The following is a 9,889-nucleotide window of genomic DNA, read 5'->3' as shown; positions in this document are numbered from 1 at the left end:
TCTATATACAATAAAAAGTGAATATAAATTAGCCAACTCCATGGACATTTCTAGTTAAGCATTCATACAAATACATATTCACCTTTTTCTTTTATATAGGAATAACACATACATACATGACAGAATGATTCTGGCAAAAAAAGAATCAGAGATACTAAAAATATTCTCAAGTTTTAAAAATGGTATGGAATAAGTTTTAATAACAACATTCTACATGAATGGAAACCCCTGATTTAATTCCATGATTTTATCATGCCAGAAGCATGGTTGGTTTTAATTTTTTAAACAGATAGTCGTATCATACACATTGGCTTATTAATAATTAAGGCATTTTGTATATAGTATCTCAGTGTGGACAACATATTTTTAGTATTGATTATTTGCTATGACGTTTTAAACTTGCAAAGTCTTTTCAAAATAAGAAAATAGCTGCACATGTTTAAGTGTTTTCTTATAAAACACAATCTTCAGAAAAGTAATGATGATTGGTCTTTGTGATTCCTAGTAAGAAGTTCTGTCTTCTTTCTGACATAGTATAAATTATATTCTTATGCAGAATTGCATTAAGACCCAGTAGTTCTTAAACAATGTTACCAAGTAATCATAGAAGTCCCAAACGCAGCAAAGGCGAACAGTCTTCATAGTGCACTTTCACCTCATTGAAGTTGAAGCTGCTCTGTTTGTATATTTTTCCACTTCAATGTGAAGTAGATTGTTAGGGTTTCATTAGTGGTTTCATATGTGGCTTTTTAAGGAAAAAAAAGGTTTTGTTTCTTCCACAGTTCACAGTTCTCAGATGAGCCTTTTTTTTTTTTTTTTTTGAAATCTTAGTCTGGGGATGTTTTGAATAATCAAATGCTCTTTTTGTAGACAGTCTCTCAATGCAACTGTAATAAATAAGCATCTACATCCTTAGAAAACAAAACAAAAACATTTCATTAGCTGGAACAGTAAATACACATATACACATCCCATTTTCTTCTTTTTGTCACTTGGTTTGCTTCAGCTTCCTTTTGTGATCTTTTGAGGGTAAAAAAAAAATGGGTCTCACTCAACCTTTAGCTGCATTTGCTTATTAGCACAGGGCCTGGCACACAGCACATGCTCAATAAGTGTCTGTTAAGTGCTAAGTGATTGTTTGATCCCTGTGATCAAAAAACTCTGCTTTAATAGCTAAGCAAGATCATTAACTCATTCCCAGCAATTGCTTCAGTGCCACATAAACCACACGCCATCCTGATGACAGCCTTTCTGATTTCTACCCTTGACAAATTACAATGGAGGGTTTAATACTGCAAAAGAGGTTTTATCATAGCTTAAGGAGCTTTGCAGAAATTTCAACATATTGTCTTCAATAATAAACATAGTATTATAAAGTCATATTTACAGTAAAGCTCCTTTCTTTACAAAAAATCATAATTGAAAGTAAATTTCTAAGGAGACATTATCTTTTCAGTACTACTACCAAGACTGCAAAGTGCCTGACAAGGTGATACATGATGTATGCTCTGTAAGTACTCCATTCTGTATCAACTTTTACTTCATTCTTCCATTATCAAAAGAACAGGCTAAAACAAAAAAAAAAACCCCTGGAAAATTGATTTTTGTTTATGATATTTTCATTAAGTATTCTGCAGAGCAAAATTATACACAGTGGTAACACACTTGTTTGATACATCATTTTGCTTCTTGAGGGTATCCAAGGAGAATTTCACAAGTAAATCTACAATATAATTCCTCTTATTTAGAATACTGTATTTTTTTAAACTAAAGAATGCTTGTATATACATATTTTTAAATAGTTTATTACCAAGTTGGTTTCCATGTAACACCCAGTGCTCTTCCCCAGAAGGGCCCCTCTCCATGACCATCGCCCCCCTTCGCCTTCCCCCCTCCCTCTTCAGTCCTCAGTTTGTTTTCAGTATTCAAGAGTCTCTCATGATTTGCCTCACTCCCTCTCACTCTTCCCCCTCCTTTCCACTTCCCGTTAGGTTTCTCCTGTTAGTGAAACATATGGTATCTGTCCTTCTCTGCCTGACTTATTTCACCTTAGCATGACACCCTTGAGGCCCATCTACTTTGCTATAAATGGCCAGATTTCACTCTTTCTCATTGCCATGTAATACTCCATTGTATATATATACCACATCTTCTTGATCCACTCATCAGTTGATGGACATTCAGGCTCTTTCCATGATTTGGCTATTGTTGACAGTGCTGCTATGAACATTGGGGTACATGTGCCCTTATGCATCAGCCCTTCCGTACCCCTTGGGTAGATCCTCAGCAGTGCTACTGTTGTGACACAGGGGAGTTCTACTGATAGTTTTTTGAGGAACCTCCACACTATTTTCCAGAGCAGCTGCACCAGTTTGAGGAATGCTTGTATATTTTAACTAATGCCCATTTATGATAGCACTATGCCTAGTAAAAAGTGCAAATATTTCTTAACAGTGATTTCTTTTTTGCATTTATATTTTAATTACTAATGTCTTCTGGAGTTTAAATAGTAAAATCCAAACTCGCAACATACCGTTTCCTTTAAGAAACAAGCAAATAAATAACAATGTCAAATTCACTGTAATTTGAACATTTGCTTCCCAAAAAGCATGACATTTGCAAAAACCAAGTAAAAAATAACAGCCTGAAACCATATGATTATATTCCTCACCCCTTGCTTCCTGTGTGTTACTGTCTTTTCAGAAGCCTTCCTACCTTGGGTTCTTAATTTCCTCTAATTGGAACTAGTTCATTAAATTCCCTCTAGCACATCATTTCCATAGCTGTATCTGAAACACACTGAATGGCTAATTCCTGTGTTCCTTGCCAAAGTCATATTCATATCCAGATGACTTCAAGCATTTGCAAATACAAAATTAACTTTAGACCTTATTTGAATAGTACTATATTGGATATTTGAAGGATTTCATTTATGAATGCATAATACTAATATAGCATTTCTAATATTTAATTAAGATTAAATAGAGATTTTAAGCTTAACTTTTTTTTTAAGTTTATCCATTTAGTCAGAGAGAGGGCATATGCAGGGGAGGGGCAGAAAGGAAGGGAGAGGATCCCAAGCAGGCTCTACACTGTCAGCAGAGAGCCCAATGTGGGGCTCAAGCCCATAACTGTGAAATAATGACCTGAGCTGAAGTCAAGTGTTGGACACGCAAATAGCTGAGCCACCTAGCTGCCCCTAAACTTAACCTTATAAGCTAAAATGCCAATTACCTTGGCTATGTTACCAGTATATCCTGGAACCAAAGTAAGATGATTTTCCTGTTCCCATAATCCACTTAACTGTTGCTTTAAAATCTGAATATTTCTATGAGAAAAAAAGAAAAAATGCAAATATAAGAATATGGATCTAGTAAATATACCTAACAAACACAGTTTTTAAAATTTCAAGTGTGTATCGGAGAAAACTGTACCATGTGAACTCAAGCACCTCTTTAAAATACTTGCCAATTATGGAAATTAAAAGATTACTTATTTGTTAAAGCAGGAAAGAAAACTAGGTAACTGGAGCATGTGGACAACCTGTTCTTGGGTATGAAGTGGGAAATTTTTGAGGGCCTACAGAGAAAATTATGGACTTCAATGAAACTGCTGGGGAGGTATTTTTCTTGCAGCTTCATGAAGATCTGGCTCATTTGTTAGAACACTCACACATTTTCCCATCAAGGCAATATTCAAATTATGATGATTATAGTACAGTTTTTACAACTGTAATCATCCAATTGGATTTTCAGGTTAATGTCTAAGTTGTCAAAAGACCCTAAGGATGCAGGATGCTTCCATCTCTGTGTCTCAATGCTTAATCCACCAAAAGTGCTCTTTCTTTTCCTCCCTCATTATAACAGATGTGAGGGTTAAACCACTGCTTTGCTTTTTCCTCCTAAAATAAGCATAGGGCCCTGCCAGAAAAAGAGATACAGCATGCTGGGCTCCAGAATTCAATTTCCATGAGTAATTTTCACATGTGAACACTACTGCAATTTATTATTTCTCTGAAAATGAAGAAAATAAATTAATTAATGCTGATCATGGAATAGAATTATCACCTAGTTTAATCAAATGACTTTTCTGAAAAAATTTTTATTAGCCAGAGTTTATTTTTAAAGATATACTCACCCATCATTTATAATTTCTGTTTTGGATGATAGTTCTGACCACCACCTTTTTATGACTGCTTGAAGCCAGTTTAAACCAACTATTATATACCTGAAATGACATTTTGTTACAAAATTCAAGTGCTTTCACCCAAAAAGCTTTAACCAAAAAAGATACACTCCCCCACTTCAAAACACATACACACTTCCCCCCTAAAAAAATTTATTTTGCTGCTTTCAAAAGCTGTATTTTATGTAAGTTGTTTATAGATGCTTTTGTAACTATTCTTTAGTCATCTCATATTCTTTTCCTAATTGGATTATAAGCTCTCTGAAAAGAGACACCATTCATGTCTCATGGAGCTCAATCTATTACTATACACACACAAGAAACAAAATCGAGAATCATGAAAGAAAAATGAAGAGTCAGATTCGCACTTACTCTTCAAATTTGCTTTTAAGTAGGGACTTGACAAGAGGCAACAAATCTACACAGCAGCCGAGTGAGATGTATTGTTTTTCCTCCTGTAAACTAAAATAAACACTAAGTTGTAAAAATATGAACAGGTCATCCGCCCTTCTATTTAAACTTACTTTTTTTCTGAAAAATAATCTTGTTACCTATTGGTGAGTACAGGAAGACAATCCACAACAACTCCAAGGTCTTCTATCCTGTGGGTACAAAACTGCTTAGAGAACAGATTTCCTTGTTTATACCCTTCACACTGCTTCTGAGAAATTACCTCATTCAACAAATGATCTGAGTCTCTATGATGAACCAGGTGCTGGGGATACAGCAGTAAACAAAGAGACAGGAGATGTTTTTCAGAGTGGGATGTGGAAGAAGGCAGAGACAGACAATAAACAAATAAGTAAAATATACACAGCATGTTGACAGTAGTAAGTGCTATGAAAAAACAGGAAAGATTGGGAGTAAAGATGTTTTTTTAATGTTTACTTTTGAGAAAGAGAGAGAGAAGAAGCATGTGCACATGTGCAGGGAAGGGGCAGAGAGAGAGACACATACACAGAATCCAAAACAAGTCTCTAGGCTCTAAGCTGTCAGCACTGAGCCTGACTTGGCGTTCGAACCCACGAACTGTGAGATCATGACCAGAGCCGAAGTCAGACATTCAACCAACTGACCCACCCAGGCACCCCAAGAAATACGTTATTTTTAAATAATGAGGTCAGAGGGGTGCCTGGGTGGCTCAGTCGGTTAAGCCTCCGACTTAGGCTCAGGTCAGATCTCACGTTCGTGGGTTCCAGCCCCGCGTCAGGCTCTGTGCTGACAGCTCAGAGCCTGGAGCCTGCTTCTGGTTCTGTGTCTTCTTCTCTCTCTGCCCCTCCCCCTCTCATGCTCTATCTCTCTCTGTATCAAAAATAATAAAATAAAACATTATAAATTTTTTTTTAATTACTAAAAATATATATATATATTTAAGGGGCAGCCTGGGTGGCTCAGTCGGTTGAGCTTCCGGCTTCGACTCAGGTCAGATCTCACATTTGTGGGTTCGAGCCCCGCGTCAGGCTCTGTGCTGACAGCCAGCTCAGAGCCTGGAGCCTGCTTCCAGTTCTGTGTCTCCTTCTCTCTCTGCCCCTCCCCCTCTCATGCTGTCTCTCTCTGTATCAAAAATAAATAAAACATTAAAAATAATAATAATAATAACGAGGTCAGGGAAGGACTCATTAAGGTACTGTTTGAGAAGAGATTTGAATATACTGAAGAAGGCCATGATTAAACTTTTCACTCAAAGAGGATTTTTAAAAGGTTACTCTCCCCATACTGGTATCTCTTAGTTTTATTTTGTAAGAATTAAAAAAAATTTTTTTAATGTTTTATTTTTGAGAGAGAGAGAGAGAGAGAGAGAGAGAGAGAGAGACAGCGTGAGCAGGGGAGGGTCAGAGAAAGAGGGAGATACAGAATCTGAAGCAGGCTCCAGGCTCTGAGCTGTCAGCACAGGGCCTGACACAGGGCTTGAATCCATGAACCGTGAGATCATGACCGGAGCTGAAGCCGGACACTTAACTGACTGAGCCACCCAGGCGCCCCTATTTTATAAGAATTTTAGAGGCGGTAATAGTTTTTTTTTTTTTTTTACTCAGACTGGTGATAAATGTAATTTAAACTATATTGTTACTATTGAAGCCAAATGTAAGAAGTTTAAAATTTTAGTTACTATAACAGAAGAAAGAAGAGGCACTTTAAGACAAAACACTGGAAATTACTTTAAACAAGAGCACAAAAGGTCACACTTACCTCACCAAATAAGCTACAAGTTCACTTATACTTCTCTTTCTCCAGAACGTTAAAGCTACATTTAGTCTCAAATTCCTGCTGAACAAAACCTGTGCCATTGTTTCATGGTCCTGAGAAACCTGAAAGACAGTAAACTAATTTGTTAAAAAGCACATTGAAACATGACATGAAACCATTTTTTCCAATTAAATTATTCTGGTAGACATATTTTTAAATTATGCAGAGGTGACGCCTTTTACTGGCCCTGCTAAATCAATGTTGCAGTTAAACACAGTGAACAAATGATTTGAAAAAATTTAGAATGTGTTTACTTTTTACCAATACTTTTTTTTTTTAATGTTTTATTTATTTTTGATACAGAGAGAGACAGAGTATGAGAGGGGGAGGGTCAGAGAGAGAGGCAGACACAGAACTGGAAGCAGGCTCCAGGCTCTGAGCTAGCTGTCAGCACAGAGCCTGGAAGCAGGCTCCAGGCTCTGAGCTAGCTGTCAGCACAGAGCCTGACGCGGGGCTCCAACCCACGAACGTGAGATCTGACCTGAGCCGAAGTCGGAGGCTTAACCGACTGAGCCACCCAGGCGCCCCAACTTTTTACCAATACTTTCTATTTGCTACCATTTTCTTTTTAAATCTCACTAATTTATAAAATAAATTATATTTAGCTCACCTATAAACCTGGGATTTAATTTATAATGTGGGTTAAAGAGAAAAGTAAATAGGGATAGGCTAGTCATTATCAACTGAATAACAGGAGAAGGAAACCACAAAATATTTAGTCATGACCAGTATTTAAACTGATTTTTCCTATATAATAAATAATATATTCCTGTCATAAAAAGTTCAAATAGCACACAGGACCGTATCAAATAAAAAGTGAATAATCTGTATATGCCCACAAAAAAATCTAGTATCACTTCCTAGAAGTAATCATAGTTAACAGATGGGTATGTATTGTTAAAAAACCATTTTCTGGACAAAGCAGATAGATATAAAATTAAAATATAATATTTGTGTTTTTGAAAACCTCGTTTTTCACTTATATATTATAATGCTTTTATTATTTTTTTTTTTTTTTGCAAAAGCAAAGGGCTTTATTACGGGTTTAGGCTCACCGGGGTCTAAACTCGGGCTCACAGACTTTACCGGTGTGGTGGATCCATGCTGAGAGCCTATTATAATGCTTTTAATGTCAAAACATAGATCAACCTCAGTTTTAAAAAACAATTATAGAATCTTCAGTTGTTATATACTATAATTTATTTAGGTTGATTCGGGTCTTTCCCTATTAAAACTTATGCATCAGTGAACATCCTTATATTTGTACATATGTGCACTTGTACAAATATTTCTTTAAGATTAATTTTAGAACTGGAACAACTAGATTCATTTAAAAAAATAACAGATTAAGATATAATTCACATACCATAAAACTTAACCACTTAAACTGTACAACTGAGTAGTTTTTAGTATATGCGTGGAGTTGTGCAACTCACAATCAATTTTAATCAATATTTTTATCATCTCTAAAAGAAACCCTGGACTCCATTCTTCCTTTTTGCCAGCCCTGGGAACCATTAATCTACTTTTTGACTCTATGACTTTACCTAAACTAGAGAGTTGATATAAATTAAATTATATAGTAGGGAGCCTTTTTTGATATGGCTTCTTTCACACTGCATGTTTTCAAGGTTTATAAATAGTATAGTATATATTGGTACTTTATTCCTTTATAATGGTCAAATTATATTCCACTGTATGAATATATGACATTTCATTTATTCATACTTCAGGTGATGGACATTTGGAATGTTTCCACTTTGGCTGTTATGAATATTATGAACATTTGTTTATAAGTGTCTGCATGCACACATGTTTTTAATTCTCTTGGGTATATACCTAGGCATAGAATTGTTGGCTCAAAAGGTTATATGTATTTGAACTTTGACAAAACACTATGTTATCACTTTTAGATTTAGGTTTTTAGAGCAGGCATTAGTGAATCAGGAAAAAAAAACACATGAAATAAGACAACATCAATAAATCTATTAGTTAAGTGTAAGGTTTAAGGCAGGCTTGTGCAAAGTAATCAAAATGAGAGTAAAAGGAGGACCTTGAAGAAATGACTCATCATGGCACTAATTCAAATGCACAACTGGAACTTTCTTTTCTTTCTTTCTTTTTTTAAGGTATTTGCACTCAGAATGTTCATTCCCTCAACTCCACTGAAGATCCCTATCTATGCCAGATTTCTGGGTTATATAATCCTATGTTCTTTTCCTTAGGGTATGTAGTTTCTTTGATTATCTGATTAGTGTTGGCCCTGTTGCTTCTGTAAGAACTTGAAAGTAGAAGCAGTGTCTGTTTTTCATCTACCAGTCTACCTCCTCAGAGCCTCAAAATGCATTACACAGTTAGGAACCCTCAGTAAGTACTTGTGAATGAATTAGGACAGTGATTGATTCTCTTTAACACAAAGTGCCCCTGATAATTCTCTGTTAAACTCTCCCTGCTTCCTCTTTTCTCATCGATACTATAAGCAGTTCTTTCATTTCTCCTAGAATTAGTTTCTTTTTTTTAAATAAAAAAAATTATTTTAGAGACAGACAGAGAGAGAGAGAGAGAGGGGCATGCAAGCAGGAGAGAAGGAAAGGGGTAGGTGGAGAGAAAGAGAATCCTAAGTAGGCTCCATGCTCATCAGTGCAGAGCCCCAAGTGCGGCTCCAGCCCATGATCCTGGAATCATGACCTGAGCCAAAATCAAGAGACAGATGCTCAACCGACTGAGCCACCCACCTAAGTGCCCCCGGGATCTTACTTTTGTAAGTAACAATGTATTCATTGGCAAAACCATCTTTTTTTTTTTTTTTTGCATCATTTCATTATGGTTTTATTTAACAGTATTTAATTTTCCATCTTTCCTTTATTTTACTATTTTCTATTTGAGAGCAAGAACCTTGTGTGCTAGCAGGGAAGAGGAAGAGAGAGGGAGGGAAAGAGAGGGAGGGAGAGGTAGGGTGAGAAGGGGAGGGGGGGAAGAGAAAGAGAGAATATGAATCTTAAACAGGCACCATGCTCAGCACAGACCCTGATGCAGGGTTTGATCTCACAACCCTGGGATTATGACCCAAACTGAAATAAAGAGACTGAGCCACCTAGGCACCCCTCTTCTTATTTACCTGGAATTATTATCCTAAATGTGATGCTCATTGTCATTAACCTACAAGCTTAAGATCATTTTAATTTAAAAAGATTTTCTGCTTGTGTGCCACAGAAAATGTTTTTCAAGTTGTCATGCCAGATAGAACAATACTAAGTGTACCAACTCACAGTAAAAGAAGTTAATGTTATGTATCCATCAAAAAAATTGTAGAGGCATTATTTAATTACATGGAAAATATCCAAATTTATTAAACATAATAATCAAGTAATCAAGCAACATGTAGAATACGAAGAAAAAAATGTATCAGAAATTTAATATGATTCCCTCAACACAAGGGTTTGTAAAAAAAAAAAAA

General features: G+C 36.0%; 1 protein-coding gene across 4 annotated transcripts in view; it reads right to left on the bottom strand.

The window, feature by feature from the left end:
• The window catches only part of KATNBL1 (katanin regulatory subunit B1 like 1), a 73,315-nt gene that overhangs the window by 26,935 nt on the left and 36,491 nt on the right, over window positions 1–9,889 (bottom strand). For 2 of the 4 annotated variants that reach the window (XM_029951788.1, XM_029951789.1), the window contains exons 5-10: window positions 6,376–6,494; window positions 4,737–4,787; window positions 4,558–4,647; window positions 4,138–4,227; window positions 3,235–3,328; window positions 2,191–2,539 (exon numbers count right to left, since the gene is read on the bottom strand). In XM_029951788.1, the coding sequence (XP_029807648.1) occupies window positions 2,486–2,539; window positions 3,235–3,328; window positions 4,138–4,227; window positions 4,558–4,647; window positions 4,737–4,787; window positions 6,376–6,494 (498 nt within the window). In that variant the 3' untranslated portion in view covers window positions 2,191–2,485. Of the gene's footprint in view, window positions 1–789; window positions 912–2,190; window positions 2,540–3,234; window positions 3,329–4,137; window positions 4,228–4,557; window positions 4,648–4,736; window positions 4,788–6,375; window positions 6,495–9,889 lie in introns of those variants that run through there. The other 2 variants (XM_029951790.1, XR_003913296.1) reach the window with 2 other exon arrangements.

The sequence above is a fragment of the Suricata suricatta genome, chromosome 9 (assembly GCF_006229205.1).
Source record: "Suricata suricatta isolate VVHF042 chromosome 9, meerkat_22Aug2017_6uvM2_HiC, whole genome shotgun sequence".
Taxonomy (NCBI): Eukaryota; Metazoa; Chordata; class Mammalia; order Carnivora; family Herpestidae; genus Suricata; species Suricata suricatta.
Note: the sequence above shows the minus strand (reverse complement) of the source record. Positions and strands in the feature narration are given on the sequence as shown.